Source organism: Aethalodelphis obliquidens, unplaced genomic scaffold (assembly GCF_003676395.1).
Source record: "Aethalodelphis obliquidens isolate GAN/ISIS:26980383/991018 unplaced genomic scaffold, ASM367639v1 scaffold62, whole genome shotgun sequence".
Lineage (NCBI taxonomy): Eukaryota > Metazoa > Chordata > Mammalia > Artiodactyla > Delphinidae > Aethalodelphis > Aethalodelphis obliquidens.
Genome location: NW_020838006.1, coordinates 11,181,550 through 11,208,788, shown reverse-complemented (window position 1 = coordinate 11,208,788; position 27,239 = coordinate 11,181,550). Strand labels below are relative to the sequence as shown.

The 27,239-nt window shown below is 45.8% G+C and overlaps 1 protein-coding gene, 1 long non-coding RNA gene and 1 other non-coding gene across 3 annotated transcripts in view; 2 read left to right on the top strand and 1 right to left on the bottom strand.

Annotated features, from left to right (window-relative positions):
- The window catches only part of LOC113610341 (uncharacterized), a 46,348-nt gene extending 44,502 nt beyond the window's left edge, over positions 1-1,846 (top strand). The window contains exon 4 of the long non-coding RNA XR_003429050.1: positions 587-1,846. This is a non-coding gene — a long non-coding RNA (uncharacterized LOC113610341). The remainder of the gene's footprint in view (positions 1-586) is intronic.
- A 2,251-nt stretch (positions 1,847-4,097) lies between these two features.
- Positions 4,098-17,890, top strand: ZNF662 (zinc finger protein 662). Its single transcript, XM_027088341.1, is given in 6 exon segments — positions 4,098-4,892; positions 9,975-10,155; positions 11,900-12,028; positions 12,683-12,722; positions 12,724-12,791; positions 16,374-17,890. Coding segments are annotated over 5 exon segments (1,329 nt in total). The 5' UTR covers positions 4,098-4,892; positions 9,975-10,091; the 3' UTR covers positions 17,402-17,890.
- Positions 17,891-24,412: 6,522 nt separating this feature from the next.
- On the bottom strand, positions 24,413-24,485 carry TRNAE-CUC (transfer RNA glutamic acid (anticodon CUC)). The gene has a single exon. It is a non-coding gene; the product is annotated as a tRNA-Glu (tRNA).
- Positions 24,486-27,239: the final 2,754 nt, after the last annotated feature.

Genomic DNA, 27,239 nt, shown 5'->3' with positions numbered 1-27,239 from the left:
GTTATTATGTATATTTCAGGCTGTAAGCATTCTTTTACTGTTGGATGAGACAAAGGTACAGAGCCTGCATGGCTAAGCCCAGGCAACAGAGCCAATGTGGAGTCAGGTTTGTTCTTCTCTGTTGCAGTTCTACCTTGTATTGTTAGGGCCATCCAATCCTGGGCCCATCATTTGCTGATCTTAAGCTGTGGGCAATTGGGCTTCACCTCTCCAAGCCTCAGTTTCCTTATCTGGAAAATGGGGATCATAATGGTACTGCTTATCAGAACTATGGTGAAGATTAAATGAGAAGGAGCTCAACTAACATAGCTACCTTCCTATCTAGATGGACATAGCAGTATCCTCTCTCTTATTGCCTTAACTTTGACTTCTCTGAGAGGCCTGGGGAGGGGAGGCCTGGATCCTCAGGAGAAGACATTAATCTCCAGCCAGATTCTTGCTAAGTTAAAGCTGGAGCCAGCCCAGGCCAGCAGCCTCAGGATGATGTTACTGCCCCAGAGACAAGCTGTAGTTTGCCCTTGTGCCCTTGGCTTCATTGTACGGGAAGCTCAGCTGACCTTGCCCTTGCTGTCCCTGCTCCTTTCAGCCTCCTCTCTATCTAGTTGTCCGGATTCCCCAGAGGTTCTACTCCAGAGCTTCATTCGGGATTGCCTTACTATCTGTGAAGATGTGAATAACTGACACTGCAATCCATTCCTCTCAAGGTGTTTCTGGGTAAGCCAAATAAATGAATTCCGGTATTAAGGAAAAGTGAAAAAACAAAAAAAGGGAAAACAGAACAGGGCTAGATGGACTATTAGGGGTGGGGTAACAGAGACCGGAAGGGCAGTCAAACATGGGGTTTGTGGCTCAGTGCAGCCGTACAGAGATGACTCACTGTATGCTTTGCACAAGTAGTTCTCTTTCTTTGAGTCTCTGTTTCCCCACCTGTAAGTTGGAGGAGGTGGACACCATGCACTCTCACTCCCTCAGTGTGAGATGCGGAGGGCACAAAGGGTCACAGGAAGTGACCCTATTGCCACTGTGTCAAATTACCACAAATTCAGTGGCTTAAGGCAACACAAATTTATTAGCTTAAAATTCTAGAGATCAAAAGTCTAAAATGGGTCAGCCCAGCTGCATTCCTTCCGGAGGCTCAGGGGAGGATTAGTTCCCTGCCTCTTCTAGCTTTTAGAGGCTGCCTGCATCCATTGTCCTGCAACCACATCCCTCTGACCTCTGTCTCCACCGTCACATTTCCTTCTCTGATTCAGATACTCCTGCCTCCCTTATAAAGGACCTTGTGAGTACAGTGGCCCCACCGGGATCATCCAGGGTACCCTCCCTAGCTCAGGATCCTTAATTACTTCTGTCAAGTCCCTTTTGATATGTAAGGTAACATATCCACAGGCTTCAGGGATTAGGATCTGGATATTTTGGGGAGGCTACTCTGTTGACCTGTAGGGAGACTACGTTTCCCAAGGAGGCTCCATAAAGCCTTGGGGGCATTAATGGTGGAATCTACCAAGGCTGGACCAGCCAATGAGGGCAAAACCTGGGCAAGCAAGACCTCCTGAGCTCAAATCACACCTCTCTCAGGTGGCCCCTTTTGAAAACTGCTAGACAGGGCAGAACAGAGGCCGAGAATGAGATGAGACCAGGGACAAGGCACTGTTTCTGAGTCTGAAGACCTGGGGCTCAGATGCGCTCAGCCAGTGACTTCCTGCGTGATTGTGGAGAAGTTACTTTGCTCCTGGGTTAAGTGGGGCTGACCGTTCCTTCCTGGTTTGCCTTCCAGGACTGCCAGAGTTGACATGAAAGTGCCTGGCCAATTGTCACGTGCATATGACACATGTTGGTTGCTGTTGTCATCGTTGGTATTATTGATGAAAGTGATGGGAGGGGCTGGTGGCCCCAGAGGTCCAGAGAATGTGGAAAGATTCCCAAGGTGAACGATCAGGAGGCCAAGGCCCCGAGAGGGAAAAGAACGGAGTGTTCCAGGTGAAGGGAGCCTTGTAAAGGTGACCTGGTCCAGACCCACAGAACCTCCCAGACAGAGGACCCTTCAAGCACAGGCTCAGACTTCAGTCTCCAAGCCTCTCGCCAACTGGCTTGCATACTTCTCTAGCAAGAAATACAGAGTGGGGGGCTTCCCTGCTGCCGCAGTGGTTGGGAGTCCGCCTGCCGATGTAGGGGACGCGGGTTCGTGCCCCGGTCCAGGAGGATCCCACATGCCGCGGAGCGGCTGGGTCCGTGAGCCGTGGCCGCTGAGCCTGCGCGCCTGGAGCCTGTGCTCCGCGACGGGAGAGGCCACAATGGTGAGAGGCCCGCGTACCGCAAAAAAAAAAAAGAAAAAAAAGAAATACAGACTGGGAATCTTGGAATTATGAAATGTCAGAGATGATAGGGACTTCAAACAAACTGTTTTATTTTACAATAAGGATCTAGGTTCAGAGTGTAGTGGGGACTTTTTCTGATACCTGCTCTAGCTTGGGTGAGGTGAGTTGACAGTTTACTGGGGACCTTCTGTGAGATGTCAGGCCAGGTCCCTGCCAGCAGGCCCAAGAAGGGGAAAGCTGTACCGTTGACTCTAAGGGTTTAGTCAAGCAACCTAGCTCATTGTTGCAATTGGTGATGAGGTTCAGACTCGATTCAACCAGTTCTGATGACCCCCAAGTTACTCTTTAACTTCCTAAATGACCTGCAAACAGGGACTTTGTCTCCTCAGATGACCATAAGATTCCTACATCCCCTCTTGAGGGAGTTCCCTTTGCCTTGTGCAGCTCCTCCCAGCAGGGAGCTGAAAACATCCACACTCTGCCTCCATGAAGTCCTCTCTGATTGCTCATGGCAACCACAGCAAGTACTCAGCTCCACCAACTCTCCTTAGCCTTAGAATATGTTCAGAAAGGGAATTCCCAGGACTTCCCTGGTGGTGCAGTGCTTAAGAATCCACCTGCCAATGCAGGGGACACGGGTTCTATCCCTGGTCTGGGAAGATTCCCACATGCCGTGGAGCAACTAAGCCCGTGCGCCACAACTACTGAGCCTGCGAGCCACAACTACTGAAGCCCGCGCGCCTAGACTACAGCCTGTGCTTCGCAACGAGAGAAGCCACCGCAATGAGAAGCCCGTGCACCGCAACAAAGAGTAGCCCCAACTAGAGAAAGCCCGCGCGCAGCAACGAAGACCCAACGGAGCCAAAAATATAAATAAATAAATAAAATTTTAAAAAAATAATAAAAGGGAATTCTCTGGTGATACAGTTGTTAGGACTTGGTGCTTTCACTGCGGTGTCCCAGGTTCAATCCCTGGTCAGGGAACTAAGATTCTGCAAGATGTGTGGCGAAAAAAAAAAAAAATATATATATATATATATATATATATATAAAATCAGAAACTGTGGGTCAAATCCAAAAAGCTGAACTTTGTCCCTCAGTTTTTAATGGATGGCAGCACCATCTTACATTCATTCTCACCTTCATTTATTCATTCACTCACACCCACTCATCCATTCATTTCCCCCTTTCTTGGAACAGCACCTTCTATCCATTCAACAGATGTTTACTGTGCACTCAATTGCCAGAAATTTTGCTACAACCCTAAATGAGATAGACCTTGTCCCTGCCTTGTTGGAGTTTACGGCCTTGACCGAAGAAGCATATCATCACAATTGTGTTAAGTGCTGCAAAGAAGGGCAGAGTGGAAGGCTTCCCTGGTGGCGCAGTGGTTAAGAATCCGCCTGCCAATGCAGGGCACACAGGTTCCAGCCCTGGCCCGGGAAGACCCCACATGCCGCGGAGCAACAAAGCCCGTGTGCGACAACTACTGAGCCTGTGCTCCAGAGCCCGCGAGCCACAACTACTGAGCCCACATGCCCCAACGACTGAAGCCTGCACGCCTAGAGCCCGTGCTCCGCAACAAGAGAAGCCACTGCAATGAGAAGCCCGCACACTGCAATGAAGAGTAGCACCCGCTCGCTCGTCGCAACTAGAATAAGCCTGCACACAGCAACAAGACCCAACGCAGCCAAAACTAAATTAATTCATTAAATAAATTTAAAAAAGGGGGGGGGCAGAGCGGGAAGGAGGGTGGGGAGTCAGGGAGGCCACACTGATCAGGTGGTAATTAAGTGGAGACCTGGAGGACAAGGCCAGGCCAATGTGTGCTGTGTGTAAGGGTGTAGGGGACGTGCTTCTACGGCATGTGTCAGGGTCGTCCCAAGGGAGCCTATGTGGCCGGAGTGCTCAGAGGAGGGGGAAGAGTCTCCAGCTCAGTGCGGTTTCCGGCTTTGACCCATCACGCGGCACTGAGCCCTTCCCATGACAGCAGGTCCAGCCACCCGTTCGTCTGGGTCCGGGCCACTGAAGGGTGGCCAGATATACCAGCAGGTGGAGGCAGGCCTGCCCCTGGGAAATCGGCCCATGAGGCTGCCCTCCCAGTCCTCCGGAATGGCCGGGGCCCAGCAGTGCAGAGTGAGGACCACAGGCCTGCGTCAAGTCTCAGCCTTCCCCACTCCAGCCGCACCTCCGGGTGAGGGTGGGGGTGGAGTCACCATGGTGGGATGGTGGGCGGGGCAGTCGAGGAGGATCAACAATCAGCATAGGCGACCTCCGGGCCTGCTAGAGAGGCCTTGGTGGCCAGAGGGCCGGAAAGGCGGTGACGTACTTCCGCTCCCCGCCGCCTCCGTAAAGGCGTCTTTAGATAGGCGCCGCAGGCAGTTCTGAGTCCTGAGGCGCCCTCTGTCCGTAAGTCGGCGGAGCTTTGCGCAGACGGTTGTGTGTCTCTCATTTCGTCTGCGGAGCAATCAGTAAGGGAGTGGGGCTGAGGGGGGCAAGACGTGTCGGAGAGGGCTGACTCCTTCCCGCCCACTGTGATCGGGAGAAGGAAGGCTTTATTATTACTTGCAGCAAGTAAGGAGAACACCAGAGCTCTTACCCAAAGCAGTGTCACCCTGAACAGCAAAGTTGGGGAAAGTTTAAGCTAATGATACATGCATATCATGCATATTCATGAGGGGGCTTGAGGGGAGCAGAATTTAGCATAGAATCCGGGCAAAGGTTGACAGAGTCCAAGCTTTAGTTGATGGAATTCAGGAGGGTTGACATCTTAATTCCATCCTCCACCTGGCGGGGGGGCGCTTAGTTCCTGCAGAACTCAAAGATATGTTATTATGTATATCCCTTGAGGAACCAGGATGCTGCCCCAAGGCTGCCCTATGGTTTCTTGACTGGTCCTCCGGTGTTTCTGCATTCCCTCCTTTAAGATCATTAATTACTGAGACCTGTTCAAGGGCAAGCGTTGCAGCCGGGCTTAGATCACAAGATGGGTTAGGCCAGAATGGGTTCTCAAGAAAGTCATTCTTTGTTCTCTTTCTCAGGGGACCCCCTAAACTATCTGCTTAGACCGCTGCTGTTTCCAATGCGTGCGTGCTGAGAGAAGCCACCACTTAAGGCTCACCACATTTGCACATTACGTGGTGGGCTGGAGGGTGGGATGAGTTCTTTTTTTTTTTTTTTTTGGCCGCTCTGCACAGTATGTGGGATGTGGGGCCTTAGTTCCCCCAGGGAACTCCCCCAGGGATGCGCGGAGTCTTAACCACTGGACCACCAGGGAAGTCGCTGGGTTGACCCACAGGGCTCAAGTGGGTTTCAGGTGCCGTCAGATCTCATGTCTTTTCATTCCATACATGGCCCAGAACTTTAAGCAACTGTGCACCGGCCAAAGAATTCGTTTACCTGCTGTGGTTCCTCTGGGCTTGCTCTAGACCGGCTACACTGGCTATCCCTTGAGTCTTGTTTGCCCTTTGTTCCAATTCTGAGTGATATTGACTTCTCCCCCAGTGCTAGCCACTTCCTGCCCACTGCCTAACCCCTAGGAGTCAACAGCAGTACCTTTGAAATGGAGATGCAGGGAAAAAAATTATTTCACTCTACCTTTAGATCAGAAATAGTCTCATTAACTTAGAGCTGGGCTTATTTATGGCTCCTCTTCCTCCCTAGCTTTCAAGTTTTCTTTTTTCCAGGAAGAGAAGGAAACCCATCCACAGCACCTGGGTTCTTGACAGCCTGGCCCCAGGTTAATTACCTTACTCCTAGTCTGCATCTCATGTACCAGGTGACATTGAAGCCAGTGTAGGACTTAAAGGGCAAAGTGGATTCTTGTCTCAACTCTGTCACCAACTCACGACATGATATGGGACATTTCATTTCACCTTTCTGGGCCCTGCTGTTCTGCTATATCAAACAGGAGGCTGAACTTGAGGTACTTGCCGGCAGTGAGATGCCATTATAAAGGTATTGGGCTGTTCATTCACTAAGAGGCTAAGAGATATGAGGGCATATGGTGGAAGTGAATGAAGGAATAGGATGGGGATTGGAATAATTGACATTGGGTGCCTATTCTGTTCATGGCCCTGTGCTGGTCATCCCCATTGCCACTGTGACCACTTATTTTTTACCATTTAAGAATTTTACCATTCTTATTTTGAGAATTTACCATGAGCCAAGAATTACGCCAAATGCTTTACATGTTTCATGCAATCTGGTTCTCATAACCCATATCAGGGATCTCCAGGACCACCTTCACATTCAGAGATTCCCTAGAAGAACTCACAGGACTCAGCATATAGTTTTACTCATGACTAAGATTTATTACAGTGGTGTACTAAGGATACATAACGAAATCGTAAGGCAAAAAGACACACATGGAGTCTGCAAGAATCCACGTACAAGCTTCCTAATGATTTCTTGAAAGAAGCATTTACGAGAGAAATTAGAAAATATCTTGACATGAACGAAAATGAAAACCAAAACTTAGGGCATATAGTGAAATCAGTACTCAGATGGGAAATTATAGTTGTAACTGGATTTAGGCAATTATAGAAAATGATTATAATGATCATGAATTATGAGGTGATAACTCCTAAGGTGATATTGGCATGACTTACATGTCAGAGGGTGGGAGATGGTCTAGGGTGTTACACGTTTTATAAATAGGAACTTCTGAGCTAACTAGGGATGAGATGATGCGTATAGTGTGGGAAGACATGGGGAGGATTGAGGAAAAGGTGAAGTAATTGTTGCAGAGTCTGGTCATAATGATCACGTGGCTGTGGAAGGAGAGGAACAACCTTGGTTGGGAAGAAGAAAACACCTTAGACTCTGAAGTCAGGGGCAGAGGGAGGGATCGTTAACCTATCTTAGGTTTTGTCTGTGGGATATCTGGCAGATTTAACCCAGGCTTTTGCCACTAACTTCAGTTTGACTACTGGCCAGCAAATGATCTTAGTTTAAAAACCCTCAGAATCCTCCCAACAGCCATTGACTCCAGAAAGGAACAGCCTCGTCAAGAAACAATAGAGGGCTTCCCTGGTGGTGCAGTGGCTGAGAGTCCGCCTGCCGATGCAGGGGACACGGGTTCGTGCCCCGGCCCGGGAAGATCCCACATGCCGCGCAGCGGCTAAGCCCGTGAGCCATGGCCGCTGAGCCTGTGCGTCGGAGCCTGTGCTCCACGACGGGAGAGGCCACAACAGTGAGAGGCCTGCGTACCGCAAAAAAAAAAAAAAAAAAGAAACAATAGAACAGTATTAACTTTATGGACATTGATGTGATTCCCTTTAGCCTCATACTGTTATGCTGGACTCTCTTGTACATTTTTCACAGATCAGTGACTTTTCTAAATTCTCTAGCATGAATGGTAATGGACAATTGTATTGCCCTGGATTTTTTTGCTAGCCAGTTTAGCTGGGATATGTGCCATTGCTAGTTTTTCTTGTCTCACCTGGATTAATGACACATTTAGTTGGCTTCGCTCTGGATGTGGAGCCTGACATGGTCTTTCCTCCAGTGAGCCTGGTTATACCACTGTGAGTCGTAATCATGGTCACTCTTGTCCAATGCTACCTAAGACAAATGGAACACATTTGGCCCAATCCTCTATCTGTACAATTAATTAGAGTATCTGATGACCTATGTGGTGATTTATGCTCCCGAGAATTCTTCCCGTGTTAGAAGTTAGGAGGTAAAGTTGTAGGGGAGTGTGTCTACCATGGTGCCCTGGCAATTTCACGCATATCTATATAGGCTGTGCAGGCAAAGGCTTGAACTATAGCTAATTTGAGTCTTGGCAGATCATCCTGTGAGCATTCCAGAACATGAGAGGATGAGAGGAACTTTACAAGATTTTGAGGCCATCTTCCACTTCTGTCCCTATCCCCATGGGAGGCTGCCGTGAGACAATTTGTCATTGCCTCCCAGATTCTGATGAGGCATGAGGCTTTCTGCCCCACTCTCCTCAGGTTATAACTGCAGACTATAACACTGTTTAGCTGCAGTCTAAAATTGTCTCCTCAGCAAGGCGTATGCCACAACCCACGTTGCAGTCATCCAGCCCCCTTTCGTTTCCGTATCATTGTTTTTGGTGTGTGGGACAAGGACTTGGGGAATTGGGATATTTGGCTACTCCTTCTTTTGCTGTTTATGTAAGTAATACATTATATGAATCTAAAAATGGCATATTGTATCTTTACTGGTCAAATCAGTTTGGAGTTAGCCTTGGCCTTGGCCTTGCCTGCTGCTGTATGTTTGACAGAAGAACAATAGAGAGAGTAAAAATATATGGTTAATTATGACAGACTATTCCTCTCCTCTTTCGTTTTCTAAAAAATTTTGAACCAAACGCTGATCATAGTCATAAGAGACCTTTTTTCAGGTGGATGATGACTTAGTCATCAGTTATCTGAGGGCTCCTTGTTCTGAGCTAAAACTCCCATAATTGTTTTGTCACCAGTTCAGTTTTCTCCATCTGGTCCCAAAGAAAATCATGGGAACATTTTTTTGTATGCTCAACCTTCCTAGTGATCTTTCCCAAGTTGAGTCTCTGCTTCCTTCTCAGCACTCACAGACTATCAGCTAGTGTCCCTTTATGAGTTATTCCAGTATCCTCTTAGAAACCAACCAACCAACCAACAAGCCTGGGAGTTCATCTGAGGTCTCCTTTGCTCTGTGACTTTTCATAGGTATGGTATCTGTAAGCTCTCAGTACCTGGGTAGCTATAACGCATCTGAACCTGTAGACTTGAATTCCTGTGAAGCAGACATCATCTTCCTTCCTTGTTCACCCAGGAGACTGAATATACAAATGAACAATGGCCAAACCATATAGAAAAATAGAACTCTGACCCACAATCTGCAGCAGCCCGTCCAGGAAACCAACCCACTATCTGCAATAACCAGTCCAAGAGTTCAAACTACTATCTGTAGCAACCAGTCCCGGAAGCCAAAATAACTCCTGTAGTAACCAGCCTCAAACAGCCAGAATTTGAATAATGCTTCCCAACCAATCACATCAGATGCTTTGCATCTAGTAAGCCCTCATGCCTACAATCTTTAATCAGAGCATACCTGAAGCCTTCCTTTTTTCCTACTACAGAGCTTTCCCACTTCTCTGCCAAATGCAAGTATGGTGGCTGACTTCCTTGCTATAATAAGCTCTGAATAAATAGCCGTTGCTTGTTCTCAGTTGGGAGGTCTTCCTTTATTTCCACAACTTTCTTTAAAAGCATAGCTTCCTGACATGCTGTGTGATGTTAGGTAAGTCGTTTCCTCTCTTTGGGCTTCACTGTCTTCAACTGAAAAACTGGTTCAACATTTAATCATGCTTTGATTCAACAAACATTCTATGCCACTTAAAGAAATTGGGCCCTAAGAGGTGCGAGACGTTGGGCGGATGTTAGAGGCACAAAGATGAACATATCAAGGACATAGTCTGCTCTCTGGGAATGTAGAACTTAGTAGAAGGAGGCAGATATGTGAACAGGCACAGTCCAGTGAATGCTATGGATGCTTATACCGGCATCCATCCTACAAAGGTTCAATGAGGTGGAGAAGAGTGGTCAGTGGGAAGAAAAGGGCCGGGAAAGGATTCCCAGAGGAAGCCTCCTCCCCAGCCTCCCCCCACCCCCACCCCGCTACCGTTCTCCTTGATTTCTGCAGGGCCCGGAGCGCTCTGTGTCTCTGGGAGAGCTGGACCACTCTCCCCTCCCGACTTTGCGTGGCGAGAAGGGAGTACCATGGAGACGCGGAGCCCTCCACCGTCCTAGAGAAGCCGGAATGGCAAAAGTGCTGCAGCCTCCGCCTTTCGCATGCAGAGACCTGGCCCACGCAGAAAGTGGGGAGCTGGGCATGGGGCTGGTAGGGGCTTGGAGCCTGGCTCTTGTTCGGGCGGCTCCCGGGCGCGGGGGGGCGGGGGCCGCTATGTCAGGCCCGCCCGGGTCTGGAGCGTCCCTCCCTGACCCCGGGTAGTCCCCGGTCGGGCCCGGTGAGCGCTGAGCCGGCGCCACGAAGCTGGCTCGGCTCTGCCCGGGGCTCTAGGCCCACATGAGGGGCGGAGAGGAGGCAGTGCGGCTACCGATAAACCGGGGTACAGCCCAGAGTGGAGGGCCCAGAGGAACAGGTAGGGGCAGAGTGGCTTCGACATCCCCCAGGCTTGCGGCGGCAGGGGAAGCACACGTGCAGATGCACAGGCATGAGCCAATTCTGGGGCAGAGGTGTCCCAGCACAGAGCGCTGTGTGCGGCGACGAATGGCCAGAATTTCCACGACTGGTTTTACAGAGCTGGTTTTGTTTGAGGTGGGTCTTGAGAAGAACATGAGCTTGCAGGAGTAGGAGGAAGGATCTGGATCTTCAGGCCGGGGGTGGAGGAGGGGTGGGGACGGAGGAGGGTGTAGGTCCAAGGATACAGATCTGGGCAAGGAAAGGGTTTGGGTTCATAACGGAACCGTGACAGTATAGGGCATGAGGGTGGTCTTGCAGGGGATGATCCTTGGGAAGTAAGCTGGGTCCCTGAATGTGACTGGAGTTGTCTGCAGTTCAGAGGAGTTGGACTTTTTGAGGCAGGCAAAAGTGAGCCAGCCAAAGTCTTTGAGCCTTGGAATGCTGCGGAAGTTGCTGTGAGAACATTGCCGGGCAAGGACTGATGGGAATGGACCAGAACTGGCCCCTCCATAGTATTGAGATTGAGACCCTGAATGAGGCAGTGGCTGGGAATTATAGGAAGTATTGATGGCTCCAAGTTAGCAGTTTGTGTTTCTCAAGGAAGAGAGTGAGAGAGAAAGGCAAGAAAAGAAAACGTGCAGGAGCTAGGGCTCCGAGAAATACAGAAAAAGGAACACTGAGACTGGGATGTGGGGAAGAGAGTAGGGTAGGTGCGTTAGGGAGTAGTCAGAGTTGGGCTCTGCCCTGTTGAGTACAGCCTCTCGAGCAGCCTGAGTGTTCTGAGGGGCCCTTAGCTGCCTCTTTGGCTGGTGGCAGTGACTGGGAGGGAGAGAAGAGCAAGAGTCCTAGACAGGGGCAGCAGGGGTGGCAGGAGTGAGGATAGAAGACAGTGTGCCATAGTAGGTAAGAGCCAGAGAGTCCCACAGGCCTGAGTTCTGTCTCAGCCCTTTAACTCAGGGGATGTTAATCTCTGAACCTCAGTTTCCCTTCTGTAAAATGGGTCTAATGTCCTCACAGTCTGTGAGGCGTGCCCAGAGTAATATATGTAAAGTGCTTGGCACAGGCTCAATAAATGTCAGTTGCTCTTGTTATCAAGGGTTGGTGACCTCTGAAGGAGGATACACTGTGGAGAAAGGTTGGCACTTAGAGCACATATGGGAACGAAAAGGGAAAACTTGCAGAGACTCATGAAAAAGATGAGAGGATGTTTGCTGAAGTAAAAATGAAGAGACATGAGAAGATTGGTAGCTGACCCCTTATATCTTTGTAAGTAGGGGGCAAAAATCTGTTGCGAGTTCCCTTAGACATTCAGAATCCAGAACCTCAGTGGGCATCCCCTCCAGTACCTCTTAGTGCCTGGGTCTACCCAGACTCCAGGCCTGGGTCCTGGGATTGTCCTAGGGCATTTAAACACATGTTGTTTCAGGAGTCAGTGACCTTCGAGGATGTAGCCATCTACTTCTCTGAGAATGAATGGACCGGCCTGACCCCTGCTCAGAGGGCCCTGTACAGGGATGTGATGCCGGAGGATTATGGGGCCGTGGCTTCCTTGGGTAAGGGTCTTTCCCTCTGGACTCTGCCTCTACCCTTTGGAATTTCTTGGCTCCTTCTTCCTCAAAGGCTCAGGAGTCTTTGATAACCTCAGCTGAGTGGCAGCTTCAGGCTCTTGTATTCTTAATGACCCAACCTTAGTGGTTGCTGGGAAGTAGGAAGTCCTGGTATCAATTCAGGCCTCACATAGGACTTCCTTACCCTCGGCTGAGAGCTGGTGTTCTCCTGACTCATGTGCTGTGGATACAGTGGGAGGAGAGAAGATTCCTGGTGCCCCTCTGAGCCCTCAGTTCCCACCACCTCAGTTTGGGAGACCCAGCCCAATACCAACCATCCTCATGCAGACGTCTGAGCTTGAGAGCTCTCAGAGAGGGAGAGCACAAGAAAGCTCAGTTCCTCAAAGAGTGAAGTCATCTGTTTGCTCACTCACGCTGTTATTGAGCGCCCCTTCCTCTCTGTTTCCTGACCTTTGTGAGCCTCCAGGCCCCTCTCCCCTGGGTCTCCTGTCCCTTTCCCCTGACTTCTTTTTCTTGTTCTCCCTAGTAATTTCCCTTCTTTCCCCTCCCACCCCTGAAGACACAGGCCTGGGAGGAGCCCTGGGGTTGCTCTGTGTCACCCTACTCACCCACCTGTCCCATTTCCTTCCTGTCAAGCAGCATTTCCATTTCCCAAGCCGGCTCTGATTTTCCAGCTGGAACGAAGCACCGTGGAGCTTGGCTCCTCAGGGAGCTCTGGATGGAGAGGGCCCGAGGGGCATCTCCTCAGGTGAGTGAGGATACATGTGCCAGTCATCTGACCAGTTCCCTTGTCTTAATCTTTAAATTGTCATGGGTGTGTTCTCTTAACCTAGTGCTGTAGACACCAGTGGGATTGCTTGTTTTCCTCTGTGTTCCCATGGTTTTCCATCTTGAGTCCTTGCTGTATTCATCCGGGCTCTTCTGTCTGCCATCTTCATGCACCTGTTTTTCCTCTTCCCCATCTCCACTGTTCTTTTCAGAGCCGTTATGTATCTTTACTCCCTGACTTTTCTGTTTCCTTTCTGATCTGAGGTGGCCTTTCTACTTTCCTGGCCTGCTTATAATCTTCCAGCAGAAGATTCGGACTGCCCTTTGGGGTATCATGGCCTTTTTTTTTTTTTTTTTTTTTTGCGGTACACGGGCCTCTCACTGTTGTGGCCTCTCCCGCTGCGGAGCACAGGCTCCGGATGCGCAGGCTCAGCGTCTATGGCTCACGGGCCCAGCCGCTCTGCAGCATGTGGGATCTTCCCAGACTGGGGCACGAACCCGTGTCCCCTGCATCGGCAGGCAGACTCTCAACCACTGCGCCACCAGGGAAGCCCTTATCATGGCCATTTTTATCACTAGAAATCAAGAAGTCTAAATAACCCTGAGCCAAATACTTCCTGTTCCTCAGGGATTTCTGGTGGGAAAGCCCTGGCATTTGTTTAGGCCCAACACAGGGCTTCCCTGCTCCTAATTTCCTACTGAGAACTGTGTCCTCTTATTGCCCCCTGGCCCCATTTCATCTTCTTCCCACAGAGGCTCTTCTGTGGGCACAGGTGACTTGAGCTGTGCCCTCAACTTCCCCATTCACACAGTTCCTTGCTGTGTCTGGAAGTCTTTCCATGTTAGGATACCGTTGATTGCAAGTAACAACCCAATTCAAACTGGCTTAAATAAAAAAGAGGAATTTATTGTTTTGTGTAATTGGCAAGTCCATAGGTAGAATGGGCTGCAGGTACATTTGGATCAGAATTTCAGTCTCTGCTCTTCTCTGTCTCCTCGTATGTTGGTTTTGTCTACAGTCTGGCTCCTCTCGTGGTTGTAAGGTGATCGGTAGTTGTAACCAGGACTGTGCTTCTTCACACCGATGGAGAGGAACAGAGCAGGCCTTCCTTAGGCTTTAACCATTGTGAATCACAGTCCCAAGTATTGCTCTGCTGCACCATCTTAAGTCTTATGCCGGCTCTAAATCGGTCTCTACAGCCAGGGAAAAGCTCTGCACTGATTGACTTGGCCTGGATTGCTGGTCCCTGAAAGGATCTCTCATGTAGTGAGTGGGATGGGATAACCTGTTTGGCTTAGCTCAGTGAGGGCCTGTACCAGGAGCTGGACTTGGGATCACTCCCACCCAAAGGGCCTGGCTACTCCCTAGTGGGGGAGGGGTAGAATGGTTGTAGGGAGGCACCTACAGTGTCCTCTACATTCTCTCAGCATCTCAGTACCTACTCTCCCTGCCACTCAAGGGCATTCTCATCTCTGCTTTAGGCAGAAAGCTAACAGCTAAGTTATTCCTTGAGCAAAACCCTAACTCCCTGACTTGCAGCAGCCCTCCTTGGAGCTCATGTCCCTACTCAAAGTCTTAAAGAAGAGAGTACTCACGAGGCATATAGTCCTTTGCCTCAGCAGCATGAAAGGTCATCATTTTTTTTTTTAAGTCCTCTCCATATATATATTTATTTATTTATTTAATTTTTTTATACAGCAGGTTCTTATTAGTTATCCATTTTATACATATTAGTGTATATATGTCAGTCCCAATCTCCCAATTCATCACACTGAAAGGTCATCATTTGGAAATTGCAGAATTGATCTGTTTCTTAGGAGGATTTGGTTGGGAGTTACAAAGAGACCAATCTTAGCTAAGTCTGAAGAATTTATTAGAGTGGACCTTTGTAAATAGAGGTGTTTATTGTTAGAGCAAGAAGTGACTTCTGGGAATGGCTGAATGAGGCTATGAGGCCATTTCTTATGGATGCCATAAGACATGAGAGACCCATTGTTGATCCTTTGTGAAAAGAGAAGGCAGTAGATAAATAGATAGGAAGGAAGGGAAGTAAGAGGTGGTGCTTTCCCAACATAGCCTCAGGAACAGCTCCTTGCAGTTCTTTCCTATCCTGATACTTTGCTATGTGAATTGGCTTTCAGCTCCTAGGGGCAGGTGCAGAAGAGACCTTAGTCTTTCCTGTTTCTTCTTGACATTTTAAAATGAGTGATAACTTTTTGTATATTGGTGAACTGATGGAATCACAACTTCCCTGAACCTCTATTTCCTGTCCTTTATATTCTTATTACTCTCAAGTTTCAGGTCACTGTTTTACCAGTCTTTCCCCCGACCTTCATTCTCCCCTACCACTTCCGTCTCAGCTCCTTTCCTAATGGGCCCCACTCCTCCAGTTGAGTCAGCCTTATTTATATCTTGATCCTGGCAGGATATCCATTTCTAAAGCCTGCTGGGATCTCCCATCTTGAGCAGGTAGAAGAGCCATTGAAACCGAAACTGCAAGGAGAGGGTCCAAGCCTAATTTGTACCGGTAAGTGAGAGGGAAATGAGCAGTTTTCTCCCAGTCACACATTTTTCTCCTGTCTTTCCTTTGTAAAGTGTTAAAATTCCATTCCATTTATGTTCTAAATAAAAGACCCTCTAAAAATCCCCAAATCAACTAATTAATCAGAGGAAATGTAAACTCTAAACTTCCAACTTTTATTTGGACAAGTGCAGATAATTAAATTTGGATGGATCTTTCATCTTAGGCTCAAACTGAACAGAGGGCTTACCTATCTGGCTGCAGTGGTCAATCAATATGTTAAAAGGTAAATGCTGTATTTTTCTCATTGTGTTCATTGCTAGGGATCAGAAATCAAGTAATATATGGCTCCTATCCCGGAAACGCTCACAGTCTGATGAGACATTATACAAAAATGTATAATTATAACAAAATGTGATGCTGTAACAGAGATTTGAATAAGACACTATGGAACAAAGAGACACTTTGGCCAACACTGCCTAAAGTAATTCAGGGAAGCACTTTTCATGGTGGACCCGGTGTTTGGATTGAATGAGAAGACTTTATTTCCATTCAGTGTTGAAAAGTATAAGAGAGTCTTCTTTGTGCTCCCCACCGTGTGTGATAAGCTCAGGGTCCCCAGGTATACCACAGATATTCTTTATTTCTGAACAGGTCCTCTGCTCTGAATCCTGGCTAGTTCTTCTCATGTTATAAACTGAACTACCTAGAAGGAATTTTGACTTATCTCCCTTAGAATTCAATTCAACTATTTCCCAAGAGCACCCCCCGCCCCCAACTCCCCACCTGCCAGCCCCATGCTTGCTCTGGTGCTGGAAATCAGAGCCCTCAGCCCTCAGGGACTGTCTGCCTAATTTCTGCCTTTTGATTTTTGTTGCTTTCTGTATTTTAGCTCTGTTTCGCCGTTTTCAGCTACGTCAGGGCCACTTAGACACAGGGGTGGCACTTGGAGGAAAATGGACATATTAATCCCACTTGGTGACCTCAGTCACTCTGTCATGGGTAATGATAACATTTGCAGCTCTGGTTTCTTCTTTCAGAGTCTGTGTCCAAGAGTGAGAAAGAAGGTTTTATTCTGAAGGAGGATACTTTTGAGGAGGCACAGGACCACATGGTGCTATCAGGTGGACCCCAGTGCTGTGGTTCCCAGGAATTCTGGTTTGGAAAAACCTGTGAAGAGGAGAAAAGCAGGTTAATGAGATGGCCTGCCTACCCCAATAGGGAAAGTGTGGAGAACACTACATGTGACATTATAGAAGTGATTGTCAAGGATGAGATGACCTCAGTAGGAGAGCATTTGAAAGATGCTGATGTTTATACCCACCTTGTACCTCAGAAAAGTCTCCATGAGCAGGTATTCTATATATGTGAAGAATGTGGCAAGTGTTTTGTTCAAAATGAAGACTTTGATCAACATCAGAGAATTCATATTGGGAAGAAAGTCTGTGGATGTAAGGAATGCGGGAAGACTTTCAGTTTCAGATAACACTGCATTGTACATCAGAGGACTCACACTGGGGTGAAACCCTACGTTTGTCAAGAATGTGCTAAAGCCTTCATTTGGAAGTCAAACCTGATTGGGCACCAGAGAATTCACACTGGAGAGAAACCCTTTGAATGTAAGGAATGTGGGAAGGGCTTTAGTCAGAACACAAGCCGTACACAACATCAGCGAATCCACACCGGGGAGAAACCATATACATGTAAGGAATGTGGGAAAAGTTTTACTCAGAACCCAGTCCTTCTTCGACATCAGAGAATCCACACCGGGGAGAAAGCTTATGAATGTAAGGACTGTGGGAAAGGCTTCATGTGGAAGTTGGATCTTGCTCAGCACCAATGGGTCCACACTGGAGAGAAGCCTCATGAATGTATTGACTGTGGGAAAAGCTTCATTTGCAAGGCACACCTTACTCGTCATCAGAGAATCCATACTGGGGAAAGACCCTATAAATGTAATGACTGTGGGAAGGCCTTCAGTCAGAATTCTGTTTTGATTATGCACCAGAGGCGCCATGCTAGAGAGAAACCCTATAACTGTCAGACTTCTCACTTTCTTGGACATTAGAGAATGCATAATGGTGATACTTGTTTATAATTCTTATGCTACAGGAACCCCAGCCACAAGATGAGATGACTGCCCACAGTTTGCTGTAACTGTAATAGCCAGTATTGTCTTGCCCCTTCTCCTGAGTGGATACCCTGTCCTCTAGCAAGACTGGTCTCTCTGTTCAGCCATACTCATACTAGGCAACATTTAGTTGAGCACCTACTCTATTTCAGGTACTGTGCTAACCATTTTACATACATTCCTTAACTTTTCTTAATCCTATAAGGTAGGTACTCTTATCCTCATTTTACAAATGAGAAATCTGAGGTTGAAAGAGGTTATAAACTCATTCAAGTTCACTCAGGTAGTAAAGTTTAGAGTTAAGATTGGAACCAGGCCTATCTGACTCCCGAATCTATTGTTCTTTATCTGTGCACATTTCTGCTTCTGCCTGTTTTTATTTGCTCAAATTTCCCTGGGCTAAAAGTCTCCTTTCCTCATCTAAGACTCAGCTCCTTCAGGTGAACAGACCTCTCTTCATTTTCTAATTGTAGTCAGTACCACCCAAGTTGGTATTTAATTATGTGCTATCTTCTATTTTTTCTAATAGTCTCATGCCTGTTAGTCTGGCTAAATGACTCTTTGAGGACCAACACTGCATTTCTTTATGTTTTTCAAATTTTGAAACGTATTTATTTTTGACTAGCTATAACATACTCATGATAAAAAAAAATTGAAATAGTTCAAAAAGGTGTTCAGCGAAAAGTAAATTTCCTTGTCACTCCCGTCTTCCAGTCCTTCTCAGAGACAATGCGTTGTTTCTGTGTCTTTCTGGGTACATGCCCGCACAAGTATTTATTAATACTACTTTCCATAAGTCTACCCCACTTAAAACCATATTTGATATAGTGATATTGCTATTACTTTGCCAACTCCAGGACCTTCTCTTCCTCAGAAGTTGTTGGCCTCCTTTAGGTCACTAAGGTAACTTAAGGAAAGCAATGGAGACAGTCTGGGTTGTGCAGTCTTGGGAGACCTGATTGCCCTTGTGTTATAAGAGAGTACTCTGGGACTGGGAAAATGTAAACCAACGGAATTTTTTTTCATAAAAATTTGTAGAGCTACAACCCCTCTCATAGCACCACTATCCTAAATTCTCTCCTAGTCTGTCCCCTTCTCATCACCATAATACCTACGTCCCAAAGTAAGCTGTGGGGCTATCACCAAAGGAGGGAGAAGTGGTCACTTCACGCTCCTTTGGGTATCCTCAATCAGCAGTGGCAATATAATCCAGTACCTTGGTGTCAGGGTCACAAATGCCCTGCATAGGTCCATGATCAAACATAAATGCTAGGCACTCATAGATTCTACGCAGCAAGTAAGGGGAAGGTGAAGAATTCCAAAATTAACTTGATTACAGACTTGAAATCAAGTCTGTAAAATAAAATATTTTTTAAAAGGGGATACAGGCTGTTAAAATATTAATTATGAAGAAATTCAGGATATTAATGAATGGTATGAACCATCTTGAAGAGTCAGAGAACCAAAGGCCCTATTCAGAGAAGAAGAACGCTGGCCAAAACAGATGAAACATCCATTCCAGACTCTCCACCTTTAGAGCCATTTTCCAGACTGCAGTTTGCTCCATTGCTATTTAGGCATCCCACTTTATAAGCTCCCAGCCAGTGAGTATAATGGTTGATAAAGGAGCAAGGAGGAGAAGCCAGAGGCCTGCTTGGACCAAACTTCTGCTTCCTGAAAAGTACAAACATACTGATAACTCTGGAGTTTCTGACTGCTGAAGCCAAAGGCCATGTAGTAAGGAGAACTTGGTCTGGTGTAGTCCAGCTAGAGTACCTCTAATAAGCAGGAAAAATTTTATTTTGTTACTACACAGACCCAGGAAATGGAAATGAGTGATGTGAACACGTGTTTTGAGGAAGTTGTTTATTACGCAAATATTACCGAGCACCTGCTTGTATGCAAAGCACTGTGCCAGGTGCTGTAAAGGAATGATAAGTCAGACCTGCTCCCTGCCTTCCTGGAACATTAATCTAGTGAAGATTAAAGGGACCAACCAAAAAAAATCAAGTGAACAAGATTATTAAAGATTGCTAAGTGCTCTGAAGGGAATGAACAAGGTACAGAAAGTGGGACCCTCTTTCTGTAGATGCTCACAGGAGGCCTATCCTAAGAGGTAACATTAAAGGTATGACTCAGAGGATGAGAAAGAGCCTCTTGTACCAAGAACAGGAAGAACCGCAGGCAGAGGGAACAGCTGTGCAGACTCCCTGATGTGTGAAGAGTTTGGCACGTTCAAGAAAACAGGTTTTAGCAAGACGAACAGGGCATGTGTGGCACCAGCTGGGATTATACAGATCCATGGGCCAGATCATTCAATTCCACCCTAAGTGGAAAGAAGTCATTGAAGAGTATTCAGTGGAGGAATGACGTGTTTGATTCTGATTATAAGATGATGATGAGCACTCTGGCTGCTAATAGAAAATGGGTTGTAAGAAGACAAAAGTGAAAGTAGAGATCATGTTGGAGACTGCTAGCCGTCCAAGTTGGAGATGACGGTGGCCTGGAGAGGGTGGTGGTAATGGAAATGAAGAGAAGGTGGATTTAAGATATATTTTGGAAGTAAAATCAGTGAGCTGCTGCCAGTGGATTAGATGCAAGGATAATGGACAGGGAGGAATCAGGGATAGCTTTCTGGCTTCTGACTTGAGCAGCTGAGTTAGACAGTGGTGCCATTTACTGGAATGAATAAGACTGGAATGGGAATAGGTTTGGAGATGGAAAAGTCTAGAACTCTACTTTGGATTAACATTTGCGATAAGTGTGAGATGTACAATTAGAAATTTCAAGTAGGTGGTTTTATATATGGGCTGGACCTCTGGGTTAGTGATACCTGGAGCTGTACATTTGAGAGCGGTCAAACGAACAGAAGGTATTTAAAGCCATGGGAAGAAATGAATGTAATCTAGAGCTGCACTATCCAATACAGTAGCCACTAGCCACGTGTGGGTATTAAAATTAAATTTAAAGTGTATGTCCTTAGCCACACTGGCCAGATTCCAAGCACACAGTAACTATATGTGGTAGTTGGCTACCTTATTGGATGGTGTAGGCGTAGAACATTTTCATTGAAGCAGAAGGGTCTATTGGACAGTACTGCTCCCAGAGACAGTACAGGCAAATACGAGGGCCCAGGGTGAAGTCTTCTGGAATACCAACTCTACTTAGGGAATTGGACAGGGGGCACACCAAGAAGAAATGCTAAGAAAGAGCATCAGTGAGAGATTGGCAACACTACACTACCAGTGGCAACGTTATGCAGGCAGCAGTTGAAATAGGGTTGACTTTCCAATTGGGAATGTAAGGAGGTGATCATTAAAATCCTAAATATTCAAAAGCTTCCAGAGTGAAGGTGACATATACGTTAGATGAGTTCAGTATTTTAAAATGGGAGAGAGAGAGAGAATGAATAAGAATAAGAACCCATGGAAATGGAACTATGAAAGAGAAGAAACAGTTTAGACTTACAGAAGAGGATCATGGGAGTTGATCAACCCTAGGAATTCTCTTTCAAAGATGGAAATGTTTGTAGGCAGAGTGGTGGAATGGCAAGACAAATTTTAGAAGTATCACAATGAGAGAATTAGCAAAACATGGCAAAAGATAGGTGGTCTAGGAAGATTAAGAAATAGCACGTGGAAATGGATGTCCAGTAAGGGTCTCTAGCAGATATGAAAATATCCTGGACATTCCACATGATCTGACTTAAAACACTGGTGATGTGGCAAACCCAAAATTCACATAGGTAGGGTAGGGGAATCTGGAAGATACCTCAAAGAGATTGGAAATTATCCACTGGAGAATCTGGAACTGAGAGTATATTTTCATCAAATTTGGAAGGTATGTTACGGTATGACAAACATTAGTCCGGTGGGATCACCAAGTTAAGGTTAGGGCATGAAAGGTACCTATTTAGACACTTAACCTCCAAGCAACTGAGATGAAATACAAATGAGGAGCTTGTGTGACCACTAAGAGAAAATATGATATTAAGGTGCTATACAAGGAAACAGTGCTTTCAAATATAAGCCAGGATCAGTATAATTAATTTGCAAATGACAGAAAACCCAAATCTAACTAATAAAAGTTGTTTATAGGCTCACATAACTGAAAAGTTCAGAGGTAGGACAATGTTCCAATACCTATTGAGAGGGGCAGAGTTCAGACCTAGAGAAGATTCTCTGATGTTGAAAGACAATTCCTCTGCCCAGTGACTGAGATGTAAATTACTTTATAGAATGGAAAATTGCTTCCTTACTTTAGCAGAAAGAGAAAACAAAAAGAACTGGCTTTAACCATTTTTTTCCTCCGAAAGAAGGACTATATTTGTCTGGTGGAAGTGATATAGATATTGGAGTTAAGCAACTGAATTGTTCAGCCTCTACCCCCATTTCCAGCATACGTAGTCCAGGCTAAAGTGTGCTTAGCATGAATGCAGCTGGAAACCCGATGTCTTCTGATTTCCACTGTATTGTACCCCCTAAAGTCGATAAAAACTTATTCATTGTCAAGTATATAACATAAACTTTATTCTGTTGATAATATCAAGAGGAATGAGAAAGAACTGGTGTGAAAGAAGAAGCCAAACAGTACATTTGTCTGGCAGACAATCAGCTGGTGTCTTGGGTTGTGTCTCACACTACAGATTTCTCTTCCCACAAGAGCACCCGGTAGAAAACTCGACGTAGACTTTTCACTCTGACCCCTTCTCTTTGAGAAAATATTAACTCTGAGTGCAAGGGATCTAACTACCAGGCCCCAAATTTATTTTATTATTTTCCTAGGAGGCTCAAAGGGTATTCAGGCAAATGGGGCTAAGCTCCCTTACTATTTCTGCCTTGCGGGTGGCAGATCAGATTCCCTGATGTTCCTTTGAAAAATACAAGCCTAGGTGAAGAGGAAACAAGAAAAAGAGGGGAGTGATATATGCTGGAAACTGGTGGCAAGTAAGATTGAAAACAAAAAGAACCCCCAGGATATATAAAGCGAAAGTATTCTGAAAAGGTGACAGATATACCTGAGGGAAGCCGCACATGGTGATGTTAATATGGAAACTGAAAATCAACTCAGCGCAAACATAAGAGGTGGACATGGTCCATCCAGAGAGCCTCGATGCCGGCTCCACCTGCAGGTGGGGCTGGAGGCTGTTGCCCTGCAGAGTGGGAGTTGTTCTGAAAGACTAGTTCTGGTTCATGACAGCTACTCTCTGTTTCTCTTCTGTCTGTCCACTAGCTCCTCAGCCCGTAGAAACTGACCTCTGCTCCCACCAAACTCCTTGAACTGAGGTTACTACCAGCGCCTGGCTTCCCGGGCTTCATCATCTGCAGTATGTATCCCTGTTGATAATTTACACCCCTTGCAAATGTCCTCTTGGCTCTCGGGTCACCACTTTCTCCTGACGTTCCTGATTTGTTAGTTCCTGCCTCCTTTGAGTTTCCTCCATTTCTGTCCACCCTCTAAAGATAAGCAGTCACCTAGGGATCCAATCTTGTCCCTCTTCTAACTCTATACAGTGTCACCAGGTGACAGGATTATTAACCCATTTGGATTAAACTATATCTGGGGGACTTCCCTGGAGGTCCAGTGGTTAGGGCTCCTTGCTGTCACTGCCGAGGGCCTGGGTTCAATCCCTGGTCAGGGAACTAAGATCCCACAAGCTGCGTGGTATGGCCAAAAATAAATAAATAAAAATAAATTACATCTGGGAGCCACATGTACAAAAATGAACTTCTTATCCTTACCCACAGGTACACACTAACCCCTGTTTTCTCCGCCACCTGCCCACTTGTTCAGCCCAGGAACCTCATGGAAATCTTCAGTTCCTCTCTATCCTGCACCCTTATAAATAGACTACGTTTTAATGATTCCGTTTCACAGATGCAGCAGGTTGGCCATTTCCTTTCCACATCCTCTGCTCTATTTTCCATAGTTACCACGTCAGAGTTTTGTGATAGCTGTTGTCTTTTCAATCCTCTCTCATTCTTAGATCAAGAAAATTTCCTTAAAATGAAAATCTAATCGTATCACCCCCTTTCTGGAATTCCTTTAATGATTCTCTCTTGTCTATAAAACAAAACCCAAGTTCCCTAGGTGAGTATTCAAAACTCTGTCAGTGACTGGTTATAATCTATGATTTTATGCTCTCTCTCCTCAATCTCCCACTTAAGTCTCAACGGCACCCATACTTCTCTGCTTCTCATTCTCAACCACATCTTGCTCTTTCAAGGAATGTGTGAATATATCAGTATAGGTCAGTGGTTCTCAACTGGCAGTGATTTTGCGCCTTTCTCCTAGAAGACGTTTGGCAATGTTTAGACACATTTTTTGTTGTCACAATTGGGGATAGGGCTGCTACTGACATCTAGTGGGCATCTAGAGGCCAGGGATGCAACTAAATATACTACAATGCACAGGGAAGTCTCCCATGACAAAGAATTATCTGGCCCCAAATGCCATTAGTGCTGCTGTTAAGAAAATCTTGTATAGGGCAACCACATGTGGAAGTCTGTTGATCATATCTACTGTATCAGACAAATAGGTACAAAGAGAAATAGAACATCCATGTCCAAGGAGTACCTATTTACTCTATTTGCAAGAAATCACTACTTGTGTTAATATTGGATAGAAGCTCTGTGAAATGAGCTTTACGTGTGAGAATTTGTGTTGTGTTTTCTTTTGTGTCCTTCAGTTCATGCTTTTAACTACTCTTTGTCCTTAATAGTCTTTCTACCCACAAAGATGTGGTGTCTAGCATTATCTGACAACTTTTCCCATGACCCACATGCCTTGCTTCCCTCACCTTCCTGGAAGTCTTTTTTTTTTTTTATTAATTTTTATTTCAATCTTTTTATTTATTTATTTATTTGGCTGTGCCAGGTCTTAGTTGCAGCACGGGGGATCTTTAGTTGCGGCATGTGAGATCTTTTAGTTGCAGCATGTGGGATCTAGTTCCCTGACCAGGGATCGAACCTGGGCCCCCTGCAGTGAGAGTGCAGAGTCTTAGCCACTGGACCACCAGGGAAGTCCCCCTGGACGTCTTTAGAGTCAGAATACCATGAACTTGGCGAAACTGCAGACCTGAAATTGGGTTGTGAGATTTTTGTCTTGCTGTTCATGCATGATGTATGAGCAGAGGGAGGAGAACTGGGTGTGACAATAGCAATCATTTTGTCTCAAAACAAACCAGTTAAAGTGTAAAGATCCACGAGCACATATAGTTTTATGCAGTTGGGAATCTGTGGTCTAACCAGTGGCAGCTGTTGTGTTGCAGGCCTTGTCTTTAATGAGTGTACCTCGCAGAATCAATCCACAGCAGGATCCCTGTTTTCCAGTGATGAACTAAGTAGCTGACACAGAGTGGGATTTGGAAGTAGGTTACTGTTATAATACTGTAATATTTGGGACATGCCTTATAACTTGGGATGTAATTTTAACATGACTACCATTCTTTTTTTTTTCCAACTTACCTTCTCCCCACCCTTGCCAGAGCGATAAAATTAATGAAGAATCTTAAAATCCATTGATATGTCTTAGGAAAAAAATAGTAGTAGGGAGTCATCAAAATTTATTGTTAAACCATCTGTAAGTCTTGTTTCAGTTTTGTTCCTTTGACTCATTGACTTTATTGCTGAAAAGGACATTTGAAGTTGTCTAGTCCAAGTATCTTATTTCTATACAGGAAAAAAATAGAGGTTGAGAGTTAAGGACTTTTTCAAGATCTTCCAGTGTTTGCCTGCATTTTTTTTTTTTTTTTGAGGAGTGATAGCATCTTTATTATTGCTGTTAATGGAACAAAAGGTACCTAATCACACCAGCTTCTCTTTTCAAAGAAAACTACAAATATCTTAATAACATCACATATCAAAGAGTCGTTACTTTTGCTGCCTTCTATTAAAAGCAGTTACATGCCAGGAAACAACACATTGCTGACACATTGCCAGGAGCATGGAGGGAACTGAATAGACCGAATAGCATCACTCTATTCTTATCACATGAAGCCAGACACAGTCAACTCTCAGTAAGCCATTCGCACGGAGGGAACACTGATAATTCACAATAGTTATATCTGCCATTTGCATGCATCACATAGTTTGTTTAGGCTCCTATAAAATTAATTTAAATTAAAAATATGATCCTTAAGCCAGTGTCAACACATGACAAGGAGCATGAGGTAATGGTGCCGGGGAGGCAGGGAAACATCAGACTAGTATCAGTACTGGGCCACTGGATAAACTAAAGGCACACCACACATACGTGGAGAACTTAGCCAAGAGTGGCTGGGAACTTCAGTATATTGTCACTCTTTCTAGATTGGTTTTATATTGGGAGCTATGTTTTTCAACACACCGTATGTACATTTTGTTTGTTTGTTTAGTGGGCAAATTGATTCATTCAGTTCTGTCACTTTATGAGTATAATTTTACTGGGTCGTATTAATAGAAATACATTAATACTCTACATAAGCTAGGTAGCATTGAGTACACAAGAATAAAGTACTTAAAAGGGCAAGATCACATCAATAGCCTTTCCTTGTCCTGTGGGACAGATAAGGGGATCTTGAATTGAGGTTTTTGATAATAGAGCTTTAATTGGCACAGTCATACTACGGAGAGATGCAGTGGTGTTGAAAAGCACAGGCTATGGATTCAGTCTCGCTCTAATGATGCCTGCATCTTTAATAAACATTTTCCTATCTCTGGTGTGTAGTCTCTAGGGAACTCTGTTTACAGTTTGGGGGCTCCACATTTCTTCCTGGCTTCTAAATCCTGTATCCATTATCTCCCCCAGCTTCCTCTCCTGGATGCTTTCCTGCGATCCTGTGATTATGAATCTAGATTCATGGAACGTCCAGTTTTCTCAGGCTCCTTACTGGAATGATCTCTGCGTTGTCTCAGCATTCTGAGATGTGCCTGTTATCTTCCTCTTGTGAGCAGAGAATCATGCTGCCAGTACAAACAATGTTAAATGTGAAAACAGAACCTGGGGGAGAGGTTCTTTATGGGAGTTGCGATCAGTCCATCTTGCTGATGTATCATTCTCTGCCTTAAGCTACTGAGAATCATACTTTTCTCCATAAGAAGAATTGAAGAAGCTAGATGATGACAGGTTGTGTCCCTTAAAACCAAGCCTCAGGTGAGCTTTGTTCCCTTTGACCTCTGTCCACTTGAGTTTTGAGGTAAGCCAGTGCAGGTACTTCATGGAAACTGTGTCCGAGGTAAAGATGCATCCATCTATATTCACCAAAAGGAGCCTCTGAGAGGTTTCAGGTAAGACAAGATAGGTACAGAGAAGAAGTACACCTGGCCTGAGAGGAAGGATGAAGCCTGGAACCCAAGTGGTGGCAGCAAGAATTACCCTTAGGACATGGGTGTACATGAGGACAGGCATAAACTAGTCAAATGGAAACTCATTTGCTTGTTCTCTTATTAACCAACATTTGAATATATTGGCATAACGCCAAAAATGTGGGATATTCTAACCAACATTTAAAAATGTTGTAATTGATGATTTGGCGTCCATTGATCATAGGGTCAAACTAACAGCCGAAGATGATTATATTTCCCCTTTGGGTGTGCAAAAATCCTATTACAAACCTTCCAACCACGGACCCCAACATCTGTGTTTTGCTTCCTGCCCAGCAGGAGGACATGCCCACCTAACAACTTCCCACCACTCTAGTAATAGAGGCTTTTGCCTGTGCTTTCTGCCCCCTCCTCTGCCTCCTGACTGACCCCATGGTGCTTCCCCATGGGCCCCCTGCGTGGTGTGGCATGCC